General features: G+C 33.8%; 2 protein-coding genes across 35 annotated transcripts in view; both read left to right on the forward strand.

The window, feature by feature from the left end:
• Positions 1–23,645, forward strand: part of LOC127841945 (uncharacterized) — a 472,965-nt gene that overhangs the window by 434,134 nt on the left and 15,186 nt on the right. For 8 of the 16 annotated variants that reach the window (XM_052371105.1, XM_052371106.1, XM_052371100.1 and 5 more), the window contains 2 exons: positions 22,106–22,794; positions 23,042–23,200. The exons of 1 other annotated variant lie outside the window; for it this stretch is intronic. In XM_052371105.1, the coding sequence (XP_052227065.1) occupies positions 22,264–22,794; positions 23,042–23,200 (690 nt within the window). In that variant the 5' untranslated portion in view covers positions 22,106–22,263. Of the gene's footprint in view, positions 1–2,721; positions 2,761–5,562; positions 5,654–10,976; positions 10,995–13,136; positions 13,294–22,105; positions 22,795–23,041; positions 23,201–23,645 lie in introns of those variants that run through there. 7 more of the 16 variants (XM_052371097.1, XM_052371113.1, XM_052371099.1 and 4 more) reach the window with 6 other exon arrangements.
• LOC127841950 (cytochrome P450 3A21-like) overlaps positions 1–23,645 on the forward strand; it is a 196,448-nt gene that overhangs the window by 58,609 nt on the left and 114,194 nt on the right. The gene's annotated exons all lie outside the window — the stretch shown is intronic.

Below are 23,645 nucleotides of genomic sequence, written 5' to 3' on the forward strand. Positions count from 1 at the left end.
TATGATATTTGATTGAACAGCACAATTTTTTATATGACCGAAATATCTTAGTGATTATGATGGGAACCGAAGCATTATTATAATTATTATTATTATTATTATTATTATTATTATTATTATTATTATTATTATTATTATTATTATTATTAGAATTATTATTAGGTCATCTATAAATCTGAGCTATTGTCATCACCTTGGCGTCGGTGTCGGCGTCTGCGTCGGCGTCGGCGTCCGGTTAAGTTTTGCGTTTTGGTCCACTTTTCTCAGAAAGTATCAATGCTATTGCATTCAAACTTGGTACACTTACTTACTATCATGAGATGACTGGGCAGGCAAAGTTAGATATCTCTGGCGTGCATTTGGACAGAATTATGTGCCCTTTTTATACTTAGAAAATTGAAAATTTTGGTTAAGTTTTGCGTTTTGGTCCATTTTTCTCAGAAAGTATCAATGCTATTGCATTCAAACTTGGTACACTTACTGACTATCATGAGGGGACTGGGCAGGCAAAGTTAGATAACTCTGGCGTGCATTTTGACAGAATTAAGTGCCCTTTTTATACTTAGAAATTGAAAATATTGGTTAAGTTTTGTGTTTAGGTCCATTTTATTCCTTAAGTATCAAAGCTATTGCTTTCATACTTGCAACACTTACTAACTATCATAAGGGGACTGTGCAGACAAAGTAATGTAAATATGACTGGCATTTTGACAGAATTATGTGCCCTTTTTATACTTAGAAAATTGAAAATTTGGTTAAGTTTTGTGTTTAGGTCCACTTTATTCCTACAGTATCAAAGCTATTGCTTTCATACTTGCAACACTTATTAACTATCATAAGGGGACTGTGCAGGTAAAGTTATGTAACTCTGACTGGCATTTGGACGGAATTATGGGCCCTTTATACTTAGAAAATTGAAAATTTGGTTAAGTTTTGTGTTTTGGTCCACTTTACCCCTAAAGTATCATAGATATGGCTTTCATACTTGGAACACCTGCAAACTATCATAAGGGATAGGTAAAAGGACAAGTTGCATAACTATGGTTGTCATTTTTACGGAATTATGGCCCTTTTTTGACTTAGTAACTTTGAATATATGGTTAAATTTTGTGTTTCGATCCACTTTACTTCTTAAGTATCAAGGCTATTGCTTTCAAACTTCAAATACTTTCATGCTATCATGAGGTTACTGTACCTGGCAAGTTGAATTTTACCTTGACCTTTGAATGACCTTGACTCTCAAGGTCAAATTATTAAATTTTGCTAAAATTGCCATACCTTCTTTATTTATGATTAGATTTGATTGATACTTCGTTAAAACTACTCTTACCTGACATACCACAATAGACTCCACCCAAACCATCCCCCGTACCCTCCCCCCATCCCCCCCGAATTCCCCCCTATTTTTTTTAAAGATCATCTCACAAAATACCACCACACCCTCACACCATACCCCCACCCCACCCCCCCATTTTTTTTGAAACGGTTAAAAAACACAAATATTTATTTTTATTATTTTATGTTTGAAATACCGTCCAACCATCGCACCCAAGAATCCCCCACCCCCCCTCCCCTCACGCGAATTCCCCCCACTTATTTTTTTTTAAGATCATCTCACAAATTACCACCACACCCTCACACTATACCCCCGCCACCCCACCCTCCCATTTTTTTTGAAACGGTTAAAAAACACAAATATTTATTTTTATTATTTTATGTTTGAAATACCGTCCAACCATCGCACCCAAGAATCCCCCCACACCCCACCCCCCTGAATTTTTTTTTGCATTTTTTTCGCATGTTTGGAAGATATTGTAATAAATGTCCACACCCCCACACTATACACCCCTCTTCACTCCACCCATCCCTCCTTTGTGATTGAGAATGAGAGTCCCTTCACCTTTAAAAAGAAAAAAGATGAGCGGTCTGCACCAGCAAGGCGGTGCTCTTGTTATTAATAGTAGTTGTAGTATCAGCATCATCATTAGTAGTTGTATTCGAATTATTATACATATAAGTATAAGTATAAATATTAGAATTAGTATTACATTAACATAATAATTCAAGTTTTAAATTATTAAAGCCAGGTCAGGTCATCACTAAAACTGCAAAATATGTCCAATATTGCTATCCGTATCAAATACCGGTCAATAGAAATCCCCGTTAATTCCGCTCTATTATCGATTTCACATTTTGGTAAATGCAAATAGAAAAGATACAACAATGTGATCTGACAGTACGTTTTATGTTCACCGCTTGCCTTGCTGTAGCGATATCAATAGTATGTGCACATTTTAGAAAAAAAGTCGATATAAATTGAAATAACTATAAATAAAACTGAATAGCCCTAATTGCAGGCAATATAAATGGCGCACATTATTATATTTGATTGAACAACACAATATTTTATATAACCGAAATATCTTAGAGGTTATGATGGGAACCGAAGCATTATTATTATTATTATTATTAGTAGTAGTATTAATATTATTATTATTTTTATTATTATAATCATGATTAGTTGTATTTGTATTAGTAGAAATATACGTATTATTATAGATAGTAAAATTAGTCTAAGATTAACATAATAATTCAAGTTTTAAGCATTAAAGCCAGGTCATCACTAAAACTGCAAAACATGTCCAGTATTGCTATCCGTATCAAATACACGTCAACGGAAATCCCCATTAATTCCGCTATATTTTCGATTTCACATTTTAGTAAATGCAAATGGAAAAGATACAGCAATGTGATCTGAAGGTACGTTTCATGTTTTCCACTTGCTTTGATTTAGCGATATCAAAAGTATGTGCACATTTTAGAAAAAAGGTCGATATAAATTGTAATAACAAGAAATAAAACTGAATAGCCCTAATTACAGGCAATATAAAAGGCGCAAATTATGATATTTGATTGAACAACACAATTTTTTATATGACCGAAATATCTTAGTGATTATGATGGGAACCGAAGCATTATTATAATTATTATTATTATTTTTATTATTATTATTATTATTATTATTATTATTATTATTATTATTATTATTAGAATTATTTTTAGGTCATCTATAAATCTGAGCTATTGTCATCACCTTGGCGTCGGCGTCTGCGTCGGCGTCGGCGTCCGGTTAAGTTTTGCGTTTTGGTCCACTTTTCTCAGAAAGTATCAATGCTATTGCATTCAAACTTGGTAGACTTACTAACTATCATGAGGGGACTGGGCAGGCAAAGTTAGATAACTCTGGCGTGCATTTGGACAGGATTATGTGCCCTTTTTATACTTAGAAAATTGAAAATTTTGGTTAAGTTTTGCGTTTTGGTCCATTTTTCTCAGAAGGTATCAATGCTATTGCATTCAAACTTGGTACACTTACTGACTATCATGAGGGGACTGGGCAGGCAAAGTTAGATAACTCTGTCGTGCATTTTGACAGAATTAAGTGCCCTTTTTATACTTAGAAATTGAAAATATTGGTTAAGTTTTGTGTTTAGGTCCATTTTATTCCTTAAGTATCAAAGCTATTGCTTTCATACTTGCAACACTTACTAACTATCATAAGGGGACTGTGCAGACAAAGTAATGTAAATATGACTGGCATTTTGACAGAATTGTGTGCCCTTTTTATACTTAGAAAATTGAAAATTTGGTTAAGTTTTGTGTTTAGGTCCACTTTATTCCTACAGTATCAAAGCTATTGCTTTCATACTTGCAACACTTATTAACTATCATAAGGGGACTGTGCAAGTAAAGTTATGTAACTCTGACTGGCATTTGGACGGAATTATGGGCCCTTTATACTTACAAAATTGAAAATTTGGTTAAGTTTTGTGTTTTGGTCCACTTTACCCCTAAAGTATCATAGATATGGCTTTCATACTTGGAACACCCGCAAACTATCATAAGGGATAGGTAAAAGGACAAGTTGCATAACTATGGTTGTCATTTTTACGGAATTATGGCCCTTTTTTGACTTAGTAACTTTGAATATATGGTTAAATTTTGTGTTTCGATCCACTTTACTTCTTAAGTATCAAGGCTATTGCTTTCAAACTTCAAATACTTTCATGCTATCATGAGGTTACTGTACCTGGCAAGTTGAATTTTACCTTGACCTTTGAATTACCTTGACTCTCAAGGTCAAATTATTAAATTTTGCTAAAATTGCTATACCTTCTTTATTTATGATTAGATTTGATTGATACTTCGTCAAAACTACTCTTACCTGACATACCACAATAGGCTCCACCCAAACCATCCCCCGTACCCTCCCGCCCCCACCCCCCCCCGAATTCCCCCCTATTTTTTTAAAGATCATCTCACAAAATACCACCACACCCTCACACTATACCCCCACCCCACCCCCCCTTTTTTTGAAACGGTTAAAAAACACAAATATTAATTTTTATTATTTTATGTTTGAAATACCGTCCAACCATCGCACCCAAGAATCCCCCCACCCCCCCCCTCCCCTCACGCGAATCCCCCCCACTTATTTTTTTTTAAGATCAACTCACAAATTACCACCACACCCTCACACTATACCCCCGCCACCCCCCCCCATTTTTTTTGAAACGGTTAAAAAACACAAATATTTATTTTTATTATTTTATGTTTGAAATACCGTCCAACCATCGCACCCAAGAATCCCCCCTACCCCCACCCCCCTGATTTTTTTTTTGCATTTTTTTCGCATGTTTGGAAGATAATGTAATAAATGTCCACACACCCACACTATACACCCCTCTTCACTCCACCCCTCCCTCCTTTGTGATTGAGAATGAGAGTCCCTTCACCTTTAAAAAGAAAATAGATGAGCGGTCTGCACCAGCAAGGCGGTGCTCTTGTTATTAATAGTAGTTGTAGTATCAGCATCATCATTAGTAGTTGTATTCGTATTATTATGCATATAAGTATAAATATTAGAATTAGTATTACATTAACATAATAATTCAAGTTTTAAATTATTAAAGCCAGGTCAGGTCATCACTAAAACTGCAAAATATGTCCAATATTGCTATCCGTATCAAATACCGGTCAATAGAAATCCCCGTTAATTCCGCTCTATTATCGATTTCTCATTTTGGTAAATGCAAATAGAAAAGATACAACAATGTGATCTGACAGTACGTTTTATGTTCACCGCTTGCCTTGCTGTAGCGATATCAATAGTATGTGCACATTTTAGAAAAAAAGTCGATATAAATTGAAATAACTAGAAATAAAACTGAATAGCCCTAATTGCAGGTAATATCAATGGCGCAAATTATTATATTTGATTGAACAACACAATATTTTATATAACCTAAATATCTTAGAGGTTATGATGGGAACCGAAGCATTATTATTATTATTATTAGTAGTAGTAGTAGTATTTATATTATTATTTTTATTATTATTATTATCATTATTAGTTGTATTTGTATTAGTAGAAATATACGTATTATTATAGATAGTAAAATTAGTCTAAGATTAACATAATAATTCAAGTTTTAAGCATTAAAGCTAGGTCATCACTAAAACTGCAAAACATGTCCAGTATTGCTATCCGTATCAAATACACGTCAACGGAAATCCCCATTAATTCCGCTCTATTTTCGATTTCACATTTTGGTAAATGCAAATGGAAAAGATACAGCAATGTGATCTGAAGGTACGTTTCATGTTTTCCACTTGCCTTGATTTAGCGATATCAAAAGTATTTGCACATTTTAGAAAAAAAGGTCGATATAAATTGTAATAACAAGAAATAAAACTGAATAGCCCTAATTACAGGCAATATAAAAGGCGCAAATTATGATATTTGATTGAACAGCACAATTTTTTATATGACCGAAATATCTTAGAGGTTATGATGGGAACCGAAGAATTATAATAATAATAATAATAATAATAATAATAATAATAATAATAATAATAATAATAATAATAATAATAATAATTATTATTATTATTATCATCATCATCATCATCATCATCATCATCATCATCATCATCATTATTAGTTGTATTTGTTTAAATATTAGTTATGTTATAAATATTAAAATTAGTACTAGGTTAACATAATAATTCAAGTTTTAAATATTTAAAGTTAGGTCATCACTTAAATTGCAAAACATGTCCAATATTGCTATCCGTATCAAATACACGTAAACGGAAATCCCCGTTAAAACCGCTCTATTTTCGATTTCACATTTTAGTAAAACTGAATTGCCCTAATTGCAGGTAATATCAATGGCGCAAATTAATTTGATTGAAAAACACAATTTTGTTGATGGTGAGATTATCACATTCAATTTTATATCAGATTTATTAAAACAAGTTAAGAACTTTATTTTATATTTGAATATATATAATCGGAATGTCGGACGTTTGAGAATTTACAATAATTAAACCTAACAGTTAGGATTCATGATGACTATACATGTTGAGCAGAAATCCCAATACAACCCATGCCAATTTTCATTCGCTGTCTTTTATTTGCGATACGAATTTTAAAAATAACGTTGTCTAAATCGTGCATTGTTTTTTCAAATAACTGGATATTTAGATAATTTCATAGACATCGGTATTTCTACCGACACCAAACACACAATAATAACGCATAAAGGAAAACCCAATATTCTGAATATTTCGGCTTGGACAATATAAATCGAAACTATACTGAAATATGTTGGATTGAATAGAGTTGGCACATTTATAACTCCAGTGATAATCACAGTATCACTTCGACTTACTATAACGGATAATACCGGAAACGTGTGTGCGTGACCAGCTAATACGCGAAACGGCACCCGATCATGTCAGAAAATATTGAATCTTTTTAGGTATGTTTTTTCTTTATTTTCACAATCCTCAAATATTCCACGGAACAACTTAGACATTCACGAAGTAAATTGCATACGCGTGGTCAGTCACAAAAAACGTCAATTCACAGTGGGAACCTACACTGTCGGACAGTTTACGTATAAAACCTCTGGACACGGATGAAACAAAGCAGATACTTAGGCAGCTTCAGTTCTATCTATATATTTAATTTGTTTGAAATAATATTTTAAACAAAGATTTGATTTGAGTTCCTAAAAAGAGTTTCACTACGTGGAAAAGTCAATTAGTTAAGGTAAAGTTTTTCCTTCTTGTATTAGCTGGTTACAAAAACACGTAGACATTTTAGCTATATCTTTAACTTTTAGCTGTACCTATACTTTAAAAAGACATATTTTAAAGTGTTTGTAAAAATTACGAACGTTAAATATTATTTTATACATTCTGCTACTATGAGCATGTTTCTTTGAAGTACACGTTAACACGACAAAATACTTGTCTCGTTTGGTTTTCTTTTACAAAGTTTATGTAAAGTTTACTTTCAAACTACTATACTATTCGAATAATCTTCAGACAAACGATGTAATATGATATGTGAAAACTTTAACCGAGTATGCTTCGTTTAAAAGTGTTTATTTAACGGCTTTTTTCTCATTGCATTTAAAGGTGTGCGTTAATTATCCAGTACATGGATATCTCTCTGTTAAAATCATGCAAGCATGACTGAACTAAAAATAAAAAAATGCTGAATAGAATTGTTTATTACAGTGTCAAACATAGTACGTTCTGTTCAGTGTTGAACACTTTGGTCTCCGATATGGTAGTTTCAGGTTTGTTACAGACTCAACCAAATTACGTCAGCTTAAATGTCTCTTTTTAGGTTGACAGACCCAAATTTACATCTTTAAATCTTATTGTCCTGTAATGTTATGCCGGGAGGGGTGGTTTGCAGAATTTTTTTATTCGTCACATTTTTTGCGGTGAGGCCTAAATTAAAATTAAGTTTGTTTGCCCTTTACCGACCGACCCACTTTTTACCCCCCGACCCAAATTTTTTTTTATTGCGATTTCTGAAAACGTATTTTTTTATTTTCGTATTCGCCGATAATAAAAGAGCCGACTGCAATATTTATTCGTGCACGTTATCCCTGTCCATTCTTATCGCCCCTGACCGATCTAGGTCGCTGCGATGGTTGGAATTTCATATGCCCCGATAGACAATCCCAGAATCCATAAATTGACCGCCGCCATATTTGCTATTACGTCACCCGATACTGAAAACGGTACTGAAGAATTCGGCAGATTACAACGTTATCATAGTTTACACCCGCTTTATTCCAATAAACAGTACTTAAAGACCGAGGATGGCTTTTTTATTGAATAGTACATATCTTTGTTTGTCTAAACAATTACCATTTCGTTATTAATATTTCCCTTGTAAGTGTCATTTTAAAGGTAATATACACATCTATAGCCGAAATGAAGTTTGTGATTCTAAAATTGGTCCGGAAATATTTATTAGCGGAACTCTGTTAAGTTAAGGCTAAAACTAAAGTGGTTTTTAGCAATCTTTTATTTAAAAATCGCTCTCAAACTCATACAAAAATATCTAGCCGGAAATGATTTTTGTGATTTTAAATGAACAAGTACCGGAGTTATTCGTTTGGAAAACTGTGTAAGATGTCAGGACATGTCATACTTTTTTTTATTGAAAAGGACATATCAGCTTTTGTCTATAACTTTCGTATTTTTTTATTTAAATAACGTTTTACATGTAAAATCAAAGTTTATTGCCTGAAATAAACGTTGTTTGTGCAGTTCTCAATATTTACTTAACTGATTTAATTATTTATTAAATTTTCTTAATAACATCTTAATTCACGATTGAAATGTTCAACATGAAAAATAATGAGCCTTAAAAATATTTAAATAGTTCCTATTGTGTTCTCTAGATTTCCCTTAACGTATGTCTTTATTAAATATTCATGCCAGGGACCTACACAAATAGGTCCATGTCCATGCTGTGATAATATGTGTGGAAATATGTTTAAAAGTACGCCGGAGTATGGCCGGGTGCCTTTAAGCGTATTCTCCGTACCCGGGGTACATGATAGTATACTTCAGAGTACCCGGGTACTTTTAAGTAGTACCTAAGCCTACAATTACCAATTAAGCAAAAAATGTTGGCGGGTGAAAGCTAGATTATCTAGGGGTTATAGAGCACATAAGTACAAAGTTTTCGTATAGTTAGTCCAAAAGAAAGTTTCACTAACATAGCCAAACATGATGGTAGGTAGGTCGACTAAACGTTAGTTTTGTTTTCTAAATTTTTCTTTTGCGATTGATTACCCTTAATAAGAATATGCCATGACATGCAGAAATCTTCCCACTCTGTATTTAACATTATATTTATATGGTTTTGGTCAATTTGAAGTCAGTAAAGTAAAGTTGATCGATTGTTTTTTTATGTTATAGTTATTTTAGTGAATATGATCAAAAACTAATATTGCAATACCGAAAATCAGGGTGTGGTTCGCACAAACACGTAGGGACGTTAGTGCAATTGGGTTGGTGAAAACAAACAACTTTTTTACGCCTTTTTTTTAAATTAGGCAAGTCCGAGGATCTGACTGTCAGCAATATCTGACATCAGACAATTCCTGGTGGTTTTTTGATTATGTTAAATGGGTATTCGTTATATTCACGGACATGTGAACATCGGCTTTAACTACGGGCGGCCAAGATCTACGCTGCCCGCTATAATGTCACCTAAGGTTTCTTGGTCTCATTAGCGGATTGGGTATCGCCTATCCAGACTGCGCAAATGCGCAGGCAGGTCTGAAGCTACGCTGGTCGCATATGGCATAAGACCAATTTTCGCATGACGCGAGTCAATTAAGTTAATTTGATTCATTAATTATTGTAAACTCTTACTTGAATGCATTTCGAGTGAGTAATTTATAAAAGGTAATAATGTGTACGTCAAGTTATTTCTTATATTTTTTTAATGAATGTGTGAATTTACAAATTAACCATGTATATAACTGAATATAATGATAAATGTTCTGACCATCATTTCGTTGTCGTTCGCGGTGGGTTAAGTACGTTTTATTAAAACGTATATACCAACTTCTAGTAATTTGCAATGTGGACACTTCTTGTTGGCAGGAAAACGTTTTTGAATAACGATATAAACACTCAGCATCGTGCAGCTTATCCGTCTGCAAACTATTCCAAAACCAAACTAAAAATACACCATTCGTGGATAAAGAACAGTGAGTCAGTGAGTCATGAAATAAGGACAATAATGTTGTTATTGTTTCAGCAAGCGACGGTTTCCGTTTTTTAGTGGCCGCCACATAAAACGGATATGATAAATCTGTATGTATTAAAGGGGCTTGTTTACTGATTTTTGACCTGGTTTGAAATTTGTAATTAAATGCTTTAAATTGATAAATGTAAACATCGGAACTAAAGAGCTGCAGTATAAAACAAAAATCTTTACCTGGACCCGAACCACTGACACTTGGAGTAAACGCCTAGCGCTTTAACCACTCCTTCATCCATGCTGATATAGTTCATGGCATAAATTATACTTTGTATAAGCATTCCTCGTAATGTCACAAAATATAACGATATCAATTCAACTTTCCAAATTATTCAATCGTATCGCTTTTGTAACTCTTTTTTTTAAATCGCCAAACGATGCATATAATGGATATTTAAGGGCATCATAAATGTTCAGTACGAGAGGTGCCCAATTTCATGACGAACAAAACAAAAATATGAATAATTTATAATCTAAATTTCTTTTTTTTTTGTAACAAATGCTCAATATGAGATTCATGGCAATTGTAACTTATTCTGCAACGCTTTGGCCAAGATTATAATGTCTAGTTGATGTTTGTTTGTTCCAATTTGCGCCATTCGTCCTTCAGAGCTATTTTTAGACCAGAAAGTGAGTTTACTTGTCGATTCTGTAAGCGTCGTTTTAGTATCCCCATATGCCAAAATCCATTTGGGCCGCATCTAGAGACTTAAGTCAATTCTTCGGGTGTTATGAACTTAATGTTTTGATATTTGTTTTAGAAAACAGTGTTTACAATTGTGGCTAGATGCACTGTCCTGATGGAAAGTCATGACGTGTTTATCCTCCGGAAAGAGTCTCGGTACATCCTTTCGTATAAATTGTTTCAGAACTTTATTGATATAGTATTCTGAGTTTACCTTGGTCCCTTTGGGAATTATTCTGATCACTGATTTAGCTCTGGACGATAAAGCAGCACACGCCATGAAGCCACGGGCAAACGCATCACGTTTTACAAATTTCAGTTTATCGCCAACGTTTTCTCCCATTCTGACATAACATACTTTTCTTCTCCATAACTTCCACCAAGATAAAACATCGCTCGTCAGATGAAACAAAATCTCTCCACTTGCCACATTTAAGCTTAAGATATATAGCTTCCAAGACCTGGCCCTGCGCTTCTGAATCTGTGCCACGTTGAGCTGATGAGCCTTGAACTTCTTCCGTAGTTTTGCTTTCACAACATGCCTAATGATGTAGAATACTGTTCCCTTGAACATTCCTGTGTCCAATGCCTTTTTTCTCTGGGTCGGCGGATTGATTTTAGAGATCCACCGACGAATTTTGCATACGACGTCAGGCGTGACCGTATATGGACGTCTACTTGAAGTTGAATTTGTAGCACCACCAGGCGTTGTTCTGCGCTATACAGTAGCGTCATGTCGAATATTCCGAATACTTCCCAATGAAATAGCAGGGTCCATCATTTTAGTTCATTTGAATGCTTCTGTAACTGCATTTGCATCTCAAAAAGCCTAAAACAATGCCCTTCATAGCTTCACTAATTTTCTTATAAGGCATGTTGAATAATATTGACAAATTGCATGTTCATTGAAGTATAGTATTTAACACAACAATGGTTCGAGAAAACCGTGGATGTACTTGAAAAAAATACGGATTCCTTTTGTTCATTTTGAAGGCAACTCTCGTAGTACTGTTTTCTTTAAAAAAACTACAACGAACATTTCCAAATCTGAAACATTTTGTGTCATTTTTATTCAATTTATCAAAACGTGAACAGGTCCCTTTAAAATAGTCCGGAGTCCTAACAGATGTTTCTTCATGTACAAACTATATATTTTTACTTACATATATTTTGCTGAGGCCCTTACACCGCTAACAAAGTATCCGCACTTATTTCTATTTACACGAAAATGTATATGTTTGACTATAACTTTAGTCGTACTGAACAATTCAATATGAATGTATTTACCAAAATTAAAACTCGCAAATGACATAAGAACACTCAGCAAATACGTAATTGCGGGATCTATAGCTTGCAGCATTTAATTTTTTGGGATGATTTGGATATATTTCTTGGACCCGACGAGCAGTATGAGAACACACATGTTTTAAATTGCTTTCATTTTAACGAAGTATATGTTTCTTAAATTGTCCATCGTTTACTTACTTCCGCAAGTCACTTGGCTAAGTTAGAAATGTTTTTTTTAATTCTTTACCATTTCGAGAACAGGGCCGGGGCCTTTCAGATTGGGAAAAGTCGCGTCGTTTTTTTTACTTAAATTGTGAAATTGGTGTTGTATTTGTTTGCTTTCAAATTTTAATAAAAGTCACCAAGTGACTGAAAAGTTTGAAGCACTCACAGTAAAATGTTTCAGTGTAATGTGATATCTTAGAACCCGTATATAATATCTAGCATATAATTTCATTTGATTCGACTTTTTAAGTTTTTTACATTCTATTAATTATCCTTATACCAAGTATTCATTCCATGAAAATTACTGCACTCTCGAACACAAACCCACACAAACCCAAAGGTAGATATCAATTTCATTTTGTGCAAAAAGCTAATGTACACTAAACAGCACCCGCTTTCATAACATATTTAAAAAAAAGACAAATAGAATGAAAATTATGATGAATAAACACATTTTTGTTTAACATTATAACTTGAAAACCTGTAATCACAAATTAATTCTGTTAAAATCTATTCAAACACATACTAAATTACAGGCATTTAAAAACACACGATGGTACCGCACAAGCTTATCTGGGACGACACTTCACGCACATTCAATAAAACCGTTTCATAGAGCGCGGTTTCTACACATGTACGGGCCGCTTTATAGCAATCGCAGGTTTTTTTTTCAAGTATCACTTGTCATTTCAACTAAGACTAAGGGCGTAAATGGTACAACGGCCGGAACGCACAAGCTGTATTGTTTATTTCGCTTACAGCCCACTTGTTACTAGGATCTTTGACTAGGAAATCTTAAACATTCCACCAATCCCAACCGTCAAAGTGGTGTGCGTGCGAATAGAAACGTTCGACAAGTTTAGCCATCTTGCAGTAGGTTAAGTGCAGAGGAGTGAAATTGGTTGGCGAACGGTGACAAGCTTCTATCATCGACGAGAAAAAAGTATGTTCTTTAAATATATTGTGCTTAATTTAGAGGAATATGTTCAATAACGAATATGTGCATACACCGCTCTTAATTATATATGGACTTAATGATGTATTGCATGCGTTCGCTCATTAAATGACTGTTTTACGTGAATATCCGACCTCGTGGAGTAATCTTCTGTTTAAAAAAGGTGTCTGCACAACAATTATTGTTGTAAAGGTTGATTTATGTGCGACCTTTTTTCAAAACTGGTTGTTGCAATTAAGCGTTCAATATTGCGAGATATGATTTTAAACCAAATGTATATGGGAAGTGTTAGGAGTCATTATCAACAGCTGTGAATGACATATACTGTAGTCAATATTTTGGAATAATAGGAGGTGCGCAATTATGCAAGCGTCTATAAACGGTCAACTTAGTCCGCCATTTTGTTTCAAACAATAAAGTACATGTGGTTCCGATTTCAAAATTATTTTTTTTAAAGAAATGTCATGCATGGTTTCATATCACATATGGTTTAAACATAAATTGTATAACTATTTTCAGTAAAAAGAAATTAATTTACGAGTTTTTAAAATTGTTTTGCACAGGAAATAGAAGAGATTTTCGCTTTCTGTCAAAACAATCAAAATCATGAAAATGGCGGACAGTGTTAATCTTCAATGAAGGTCAACATGTAAACTTCTGTTCAATTGTGAATACGATCTAAACAAATGAAAAGCACAGCATCTCTTGTGCTTTGAACATTTTGTTTTTATTGTTATTTAACGGAAGATTTCTGTTTGAAATGGATAACAGTTTTCAAATGAAGTACATATTTGCACATGTTAATCTTTTTTCGCTTTTAACCTGTAGTGAGAACTTATATGAAAAATTGAAACGATTTATTTTGTTTAAACTTGGTTGTCACAGTCAGTCAAATTAATTCTATAGGTTCTTAAACGGTTTGCTTTACTGTTCATTCATTCATTCAAGTGAAAACTGATTTTAAATAGTTTTATACTTACTGCAAACCGAAGTAACCAAAACCCATGCATGATAGTTGATACAATTACATTGGAATATCATAATTTATAAATATCTTGTTACAATAAGTGGTATTGATGTTTTCCTTATTGTAGATATTTTATTTACATTCAGAGCAATTAACCTCATTTATTGAACACATATTTGATGTAATAACACACAAGCATGCATTTGATATTAATATATGCAAGAAAACAGCAAACAAGATATGGTTAAGCTACATAGAACTTCTTACACTGCAACAGTGCTTTAATACCAGTGTTATAAATATTCATAGACTATAAGTGTATTAAAAATATAATTTCTAAAATAAAATAATTCTCCTACCTACCTACCCACCTGTAAAATCTTGGGACGGTAAAGGGCAAACCAACAATATTTTAATTGTGGCCTAACTTAATGGCACATAGCCCCTTGTGTCTTCATTATGTTTTCTGATATCGGGCCGTTTATATTTTCGTTGCCGCATTACGCGCTTCGATGGTGAAACAAATGCATAATTTCTGAAAAAAACAAAACATACACAAAACAAAGTGCAACAATAAAGAGATTTCATAAGAAACAAAGCCACATGTAACTAAATCACGCGGTGAATCTTAATTTAAATATTAGACGGATGATACTCGGGAAATGACATTCTACCGGGCCTTTACTAGCTATTGTGCAATACCTGCAAGTTAAGACCGCTCGACAAACAATGTATAAGTTTCATTATGTTTTTCTTAGTAGGCACTTTTGGAGGGAGATATTAACAAAATAGTGCGAATGCACATAGATACAATGCGAATCGACAGCTCACATGCACTTGAGCACCGCTTTTTACTGCTGTATTAAACACCTATCGATGTGCAATTTTTCATGATAAAACATGTTCAAAATCACGCAATAATCGTGAAATTGATTTCGTCTATAATCCATTTCCGTGTTTCCAGACTTTAACAGGTGTCAGTATTTTATGATTTTGTCTATTAGCCGGTACGTTTTAAATCATTATGAAACCCTCTTAAAACGTAAATTCTCAGGTTTTTGACGTTTTCTGTTATTGCATACGATTTCATTATTACTTTGAATGATTCTAACAACATTGACAAGTAGTAGAAGTCCTTTTTAAATCCAGTTCCAAGAAAGCAACTTTCTTAAAACATTTAATGACTATGAGATAGGTGTGGTTCATTTGGTTTCGTTTGTTTTCAAACCATATTTTATTTTCCTGTCAAATTTTGTAGTAAAACATTAGCTACAATACCATAATGTTCTGTGATCAATAGTATTTGGTATACTTACGTGTTTTTTGCCATTTCCACGCGTATAAGCTGGAAACGCACACAGTTTCCTGTGTTACCCTTTTTGGTTAGGCACCGTGGTTATTATTAATATGTTTAGCTACGCATGGATTGGACAATACCTGTTCGAGGTTTGAACAGAGACATTCTACAAAATAAGGACTTCACATTTAAGTGTAGGTTCTCCTCCTCTTCCTCCACCTCCTCCTCCACCTCCTCCTCCTCCTCCTCCTCATCATCATCATTATCACAACCATCACCATAACCACCACCATGAACACCACCATCATAATCGTCATCATCATTATCACCATCATCCTGTCTTCTTTATTATTGGGCTAGTTTGTCTTCTTATGGCAAAGTAGTAGTAGTTATTGTACCAGTTTTATTAGTAGTGGCATTGAAAGATGAAGTTTATTAGTAGCAATGCTAGAGGTATTGTTTTAGTAGAAGCAGCGGCACAGAAAGGTTGAAGTAGTACTAGTTTTGTGGTAGTAACAGTTGTAATAGTGTTAGTAGTAGAAGTAGTACTAGAAGTAGTAGTCGAAGTAGTTATAGTAGTAGTCGTAGAAGTAGTAGTAGTAATAGAAGTACAAGTAGAAGTAGAAGTAGTAGTAGAAGTAGTAGTAGTAGTAGTAGTAGTAGTGGTAGTAGTAATTATAGAAGTAGTAGTAGTAGTTGAAGTAGTAGTAGTAGTAGTAGTAGTAGTAGTAGTAGTAGTAGTAGTAGTAGTAGTAGTAGTAGTAGTAGTAGTAGAAGTAGTAGTAGTAGTAGCAGTAGTAGTAGTAGTAGTAGTAGTAGTAGTAGTGGCAGTAAATGTAGTAGTTGTCGTAGTATTAGTGGTGGTAGTAGTAGTAGTTGTTGTTGTTGTAGAAGAAGTAGTAGTAGTAGTTGAAGTAGTTGATATACCTAGTAGTAGTAGTAGTAATAGTAGCAGTAGTGTGGTTGTTGCTGTTGTGCTTATGTAAGCATACAGTGTGTTTAATTTTGTTATTATTGTTGATGATGTAGTTGTTGGTTTGTTTTTACATCCTGGAAGTTGTTGATATACCTTATCTGAAACCTTCTTCGTAAGATATTGTGTTAAACCAATATCTTACGTCCCTTGTCGTTTGTCGTGCAGTATTCAATATGCGCTGCCGAATGTAAGTTCGTTACTACTCTTGAAGCTTCATTGTCGTCCATTCTTAATGACAATTTCTTTCAATGTATATCTCTATAGTATCCAGTTCAAATTTTGACATGTTCGTTTCAAATCTAAGAACAGCTGTATTACCACGCTATATTCCTCGTTTATGATGCAATCTTGATGAAACTTTATCAGACGGTGTATCTTTAAACTATTTAAATCAAGTTCGAATCTCCGTCATCGGCGTGAAAAACGTTGTTGCCACTCTTGAATCCACATGTATAACTCAATCTTAATGGTACTTAGCTCGAATAAGTGTTAAGAGCGTCAAAAACAAAGGTCTTAATACGAAATCTTGGGGAAACGTTGTAACCATTATAACAGCAACACTTATTATTCTTGGTCACATGATTATGATTCTATAGGTCACTGTAATGTCTTATTCGTGTTAAAATCTGGTCAGAATGTTTATATTGACACTCCTTGTATCTAGGCCGTGTTTAAATCCGAGTTACCTGCACAAAACCAAATTCGGCACCAAGTTAAATGTTATAAACATTGTTCCTACTATATAGGCTTCATTTAAAACGAAACCTGGACATAACGTTTATTGTGACAATGGCAAGCCAATATCGAATCTATGTGCAAATAAAAACTAGGCCCCTAGATCAAATATTGGGTGTAACGTTGAAAAAAGCCTAGAGGTTCCAGGTATGGCTAAATCTTGATGAAACTTGACTCAAAGATTAATCTGGATTTAATAGAAAATTAAATTAGCGCCATGGACACCAACATTCGAGGTGACCGTGCAAATGTGTAATACAATGCTGTATGAACTACATGTGTAATATTAAAATAAATTTGCTAATCATGTATAATTGTTAGCATAATGTTTAAGCATGTTTTGAGTGTTGTTCAGTGTTTTTATCAATAATTGATAATGATGTCCGATTGGTTATTTGCACACTATTTATGAACGAAACTGGCATAATTTTGAAATTGTCGTGAATTGGTACCATGAAAGTGCGCATGTGAATATATTTTGACTAGAAAGCTTATATTGTAAATCTATATAGTAATAATGCATGGCCTTCATACAACAGACACAAAAGTGATAAGTTCATGGACGAATAATATGCTTGAAGCTCAGTTATTTCTTAATGTTGTCAGTGTGCCGAATAAATTGGACATTTATTAATAGCGAGCGTTTTTGTTCACTCGATAATTCACTCGCCAATATAGCAAAAGGTCCCGGCTTCTAGTCCCAGACTCAAGGCACTTTTTGAAGGGGTTAAATGTGGGCCTTATTATAAAAATAAAATCAGCTAAAGGCATATTTTAAGCATGATGCAGATAATATGTAATTTTATTTATGGATTATATCGGAGATGACTCAGAAATATTTGATTAACTTTGACCAGTTAGCGTTATAAATAAGACCCAAACGCGCACAAAAAAGACAAATATTGGACCACCCTGTCATACGAATGACAACATCTGTTTGGATCATATTAAAATGTATCAAATACGACTTGTTACGAGTAATTAAAATACATATTTTCACGCCTTTTAGTTTGTGTATAAGTTACTGAACATTTTAACGAAACCAGTGTATAATTATGTACATCTTATGTGCAAATAGTAACTATTCCAAACTTGTACTATCTCAAGTTGTTTATCATCTTTGGTTTTTGAATAAATATCGATACCCTCAAACCTAATCTTGATCCCAATTTTCCATGTTGATTCAGTGCGATTGTGCTTAAAAATCATCAACGCACTGTTTTCAGATAATATATCAGCTGAAACCATCATGAATTTAAGGGGCCTTTTAACGTTTTGGTAAAGTTTTCGTTTTAGTTATGATATTTGTGAGGAAACCATAATACTGAACATTGACCATGCTCTAAAATAGCCTTTATATGCATCTTTTGACGATTTAGAAACCTGAAAATTATAAAGCGTTGCAACGCGAAACGATTTAATAATTTGATGAGTAATGTTGCTGTCGTTATATTTTGTGAAACTACGAGGATCGCTTATATGAAGTATAAAATACACCATTCGTTGCATAATGAAGGATGGCCGAGTGGTTTAATGCGCAGATTTTTTACTCCAGGACTCCAGGGGTCATTGGTTCGAGTCCTGCTGAGGGTTACCTTTTTTCTTGTTTTTAAATTGTAAACTTGATATTTTACTGGAGCTTTGTAGATCCAATGTTTACTTTTATCAATATAAAGCATTTAATGACAAACTTCAAAAAATGCCAAAATCTGTGGAAAGGCCCCTTTAATGTTCGTGTAACATAACATCCAAATCAAGTCGAAACAATGTTTGTACCATATATTTTTACAATGTTTTTTTTAAACATTGTACATTTTTATTCATAGCAGACTATACCCTATCACATAGTAGCGATCCAACAAGAGATGTCAGTGCAATAGTTAAGTTATTTTTTAAGCATGTGTGCATAAATGTTGACTGAATGTTATAATTCAGTTGAATGCTGAAATGTTCACTATCTCGCGTTCAAAGGAAGACACACGATATTTTGTGCGATACACAAAGCGACACACTATATTTTGCGCGATACTCAAAGCGACGCACGAGTTTTTGCGCGATACCCAAAGCGACGAACAATATTTTGCGCGACACACGAAATGACGCGCGATATTTTGCGCGATACACGAAGCGACACGCGAAATTTACCACGATATATCGCCTTTTGGGCTACCTACACAAGGGCGATATTTCGTGGTACATTCTCGCGCGTCGCTTCGTGTTTCGCGCAAATATCGCGAGACAACTCGATACGGATGATATAATTGTAAATTAACCTCAACAGTAGCATCGACAGACATAGTTACTCAGGGAAATGTCACTGGTATCAACAAATGAGCTTGTTGTTTTATTACATTTTTGCATTTGATCGGCCACTAACTACTTTAGCAAGATGGGCCGTAGATATGTCAAAGTTTGTGTGTGTTTATTTGTATCAACTTGCACCTTTGAGGTTGAATGTTATTGATAGGACAACTCTATCAAATATATTATCGTTCTTATAATACAACAACGTGTATATTGTGTCAATAATTATACCGGCTCGTGATGACATGTTCTAAATAAGATCAAATAATTAGCGTTCACGCGGCTTCTTTGACCCCATATCATCATTGTATAATTGCGTGACATTAGTATTGTTAATAATGAATACACGCTGGTATAACAATATGTTATGCGTTTTGATGTCCACACGAAATACCGTTAGATAGTAGAATGTGTCCTTATATAAAAAGAGCATATTTCTGGTGGGCAAATATTTGCTTATTCTATATCAATGTTTAACACGAGCTATCATCATTAGGTGTATTCAATGATCACTTTTTTCAATTGATCACTTTTTTTCATTATATTTTGCACGTTTACAATTGCGTTTTTTTTACATTTTGTTTCATGCTAATATAGTGTCATTAATTATTGCGCGTATGCAGTTTCGCTTCATTCATTTCATTTCACGGAAGAGTTAATCATCTTGTTCACTGACTTAACATATACATCGAAATTTCAAGGCGCATACATGAGCTTTAAATTGTACATGTGGACGCAACGCTACAGGCAATACAACGTTAACAATGCGATACGACAGGCGAGGGACCCAACTTTAAAATGGTATCAGTCTCATCACAATTCGATTATAAAAACAAGCAATTGTCAGATATGTGTGTGATATTGTTATCGATAACGATGTTGATTGAAGTCATGACAATGCAGATGAACGAGGGCGCGTTTAATAAGTTCTAAATTTAGTTGTGCAATTTTTCATAGGGGCCTTTTCACAGATTTTGGCATTTTTTAACTTTTTCATTAAATGCTTTATATCGATAAATGTAAACATTGGATCTTAAAAGCTCCAGTAAAAAATCAAGAATAAAATTAAAAAAAGGAAAAGAACATTGCCCGGACCAGGTTACGAACCAGTGACCCCTGAAGTCCTGCCAGAGTCCTGAAATTAAAACGCTCTAGCCTACTGAGCTATTCCGCGGTGTACATATGCATGATGTATTTTATACGTTATATAAGCCATCTTCGTAGCTTCACAAAATTTAACGACAAAAACAGAACTCTCCAAATTATTCAATCGTTTCGCGTTGCAACGCTTTATAATTTTTAGGTTTTAAAATTGTCAAAAGATGCATATAATGGCTATATTAGACCATGGTAAATGTTCAGTATTACTGTTTCCTTACAAATATCATAACTATAACACAAATTTGCGAATCTGAAACAACTTTTTTCAATTTTGTCAATTTACCAAAGCGTGAAAAGATCCCTTTAAATGTTGTCTCTACACTGCAGATTAACGATAACGCGTGTAACAAGTACGTGGCTCAGTTAGAAGATTACACGCCCCTAGCTACCGCAAGTGGCTTTACACGATTATTTCAAGTTAACAATCATCATAACAATTATTTATAACAAACATTAACTGTCAAGTAATTCATTTAATTTTATAATGGTCGTACACACAATCAACAGTATAGCAAATGCATTTTGCCATTTTTGTATTATAACTGTATGACCTTTACCACAACATGTATAGTGCCATAACATGTTATGTTAACAAAATTTACATATGTTAAAGTTAAATCGCAGGTTATTAACAGTTACAATAAATATTAAGGTCAATTTAAAGTGAATGACGCTTGTTATACATGTACGTCATTGACGTTTCTTAATGAACCTTATGTGTGACAATGGCGTAAGATGCCCGTTTTCCCAAGATAAAATGAATATAAACGGTTGCTAATTGGGTTCCTAATATAAAATTAATTGGAAAAAATGGGGTTACATTTTAAGTAAATCATTATTGGAATATTACCTGCAAGTGTCGAATTAATATAGCGCTAAATTTCATATAATGACTGAAACAAAGCTAAGCATATTTTTATGTTTTTATTCATGAAAGAAAGTTACAAAGAAACATGCACAATATTTCTGTTTTTGTTGTTGAACATACCACTTAATTTTGAAAAAAAACTTGTTTGTTTTTTAGAAATTCTTCGTTACTGTATTTACATAGATAATGTCGTTTTTCTCAGAACATATGGGTGTTTTGTATCCAGTATCTTGATTGAATCATTAATGATCTTTTAAGAAAATATTGGTTTAATTTTGCATAACGCGTTGAAAGTCCTTTTTAAAATACATAGTGTTTATTTTACTTTAATAATAAATTTAGATAGCGGTATATGTATAATGCCAAAAACTTTGTTATTTATAATGTTCGTGTTAACTGAGTTAAAAAAATTAATTAGATGTACGTTGTATGTTTGCCGTGACCTTTTCAAATCAGCAAACTTATTGTTAACTTCTGCTGATTTATTTGTAGAATTCGGAAGATTGGCGCTACAACATGCATATTCTGCAAACAAAAACTGATAAAAAGCTTCGTAGGAAGAACGAAATTGGTTTCGTAAAACTCTAACTGCTAAACTTTTGTGATCGGCTCACGAATTCCGTAAAACATAATTATAATAATTCGGAAGAATGTTTGCAAACACAAACATATTTACGGATAAGGAGACCACTAACTGGTTCAAGGCGTGCATAGCTCTCATTGTAACGAAAGATGGTCTTTCTTCCTTTGTTGAAAGCGAGTTACAAAAGATCCAGACGACCGTTGGTAGAAGTTGCGGAAACTGTTCTATTGAAAAACTGCTGCCATGCCCTACAAATGGTATTTGTAAAAAGAGAAAAGGAAATACATGCATATTTCACCAGTCACAGCAACCCCAGAATTGCAAAAGTTGTGATCAGGTAAAACAAAATATCACATCGTTACATAGATTTAATGGACCTTCTTGGCGTAATACTCAAGCGGAACTATGGGCAACACAGCCGTGGGAAATCGGTAAATGCTTCCTCCCTCCAGACGGTTACAGCGGAGTTTCCTCGGTCCAAGAATCCGACTTCAATGGCGTTATAAGCATAATGCTGAACTGCACACATTTCCAGACATGCCTCTCTTCCTCGTGTCTATCGCCCCCACCACCTGATAAGCAATGTCTGTTAGAAAAGGTAATGCAGAGTTTCGGTATTGATAAGTTTTGACGCGTTATTGCATGTGATTTATAACTCAACAATCTATAAAATTATGTATTTTCCTCTGCAAAACCTTCATTTAAAATATTATAAAGTTTAGTTAACTTTAAACTAAATTAGAAAATATATTATGTAAATGTATTTAAAGTTATTCAACAATGTTCGGTACACATGTTTTCATAGCTTGCATTGTTGTGTGATTCCTTACTGTACTATACCGTAGGTTCGTCAGATAGGTCGAGATATACGTCACACATCCGACTGTAAAGTGTCAGATGCTCATCTACAGAATAATTTTCAAACACTGTCAACGCTACTAGCTGATCCAAAGTGCTTATTGAATGACCCATCGGCAAAAATATCGAAAACAAAACTAGGGGATGTACGTATTCATTTGCCGTTTTCGGAATATGTTTCAGTCGTTCAAACTTATTCTTAATTAAACACATATTTTGAGAACAGTGCACTTACGCGTTTAAAAGATTCCATTTAATTGTTTTACAACATATATTAAGAGTATGCTATAGAAACTATATATTTTCTTAAATGCTACTATAAGGTCTCCATGAATTATGTGATTTTGTTTCAATAAAAAATGTGTAAAATGTGTGCATTAACATATAATCATCGAAATTATTGCAAATAAAATACTAATCATGCATTTAATAAAAAAGAAATGCATAGGAAATCAAATGTCATACAAATCCCTGTTTTATATTGTTAACAAATAATAATCACGGTCCAGAGTACAAACAAATCTTTGACAGTGTATACGCGTAATCTTGATTCAGCAGATATTTTTGATGTTAAATATCATGACGTATGAG

The sequence above is a fragment of the Dreissena polymorpha genome, chromosome 8 (genome assembly GCF_020536995.1).
Source record: "Dreissena polymorpha isolate Duluth1 chromosome 8, UMN_Dpol_1.0, whole genome shotgun sequence".
Classification (NCBI taxonomy): domain Eukaryota; kingdom Metazoa; phylum Mollusca; class Bivalvia; order Myida; family Dreissenidae; genus Dreissena; species Dreissena polymorpha.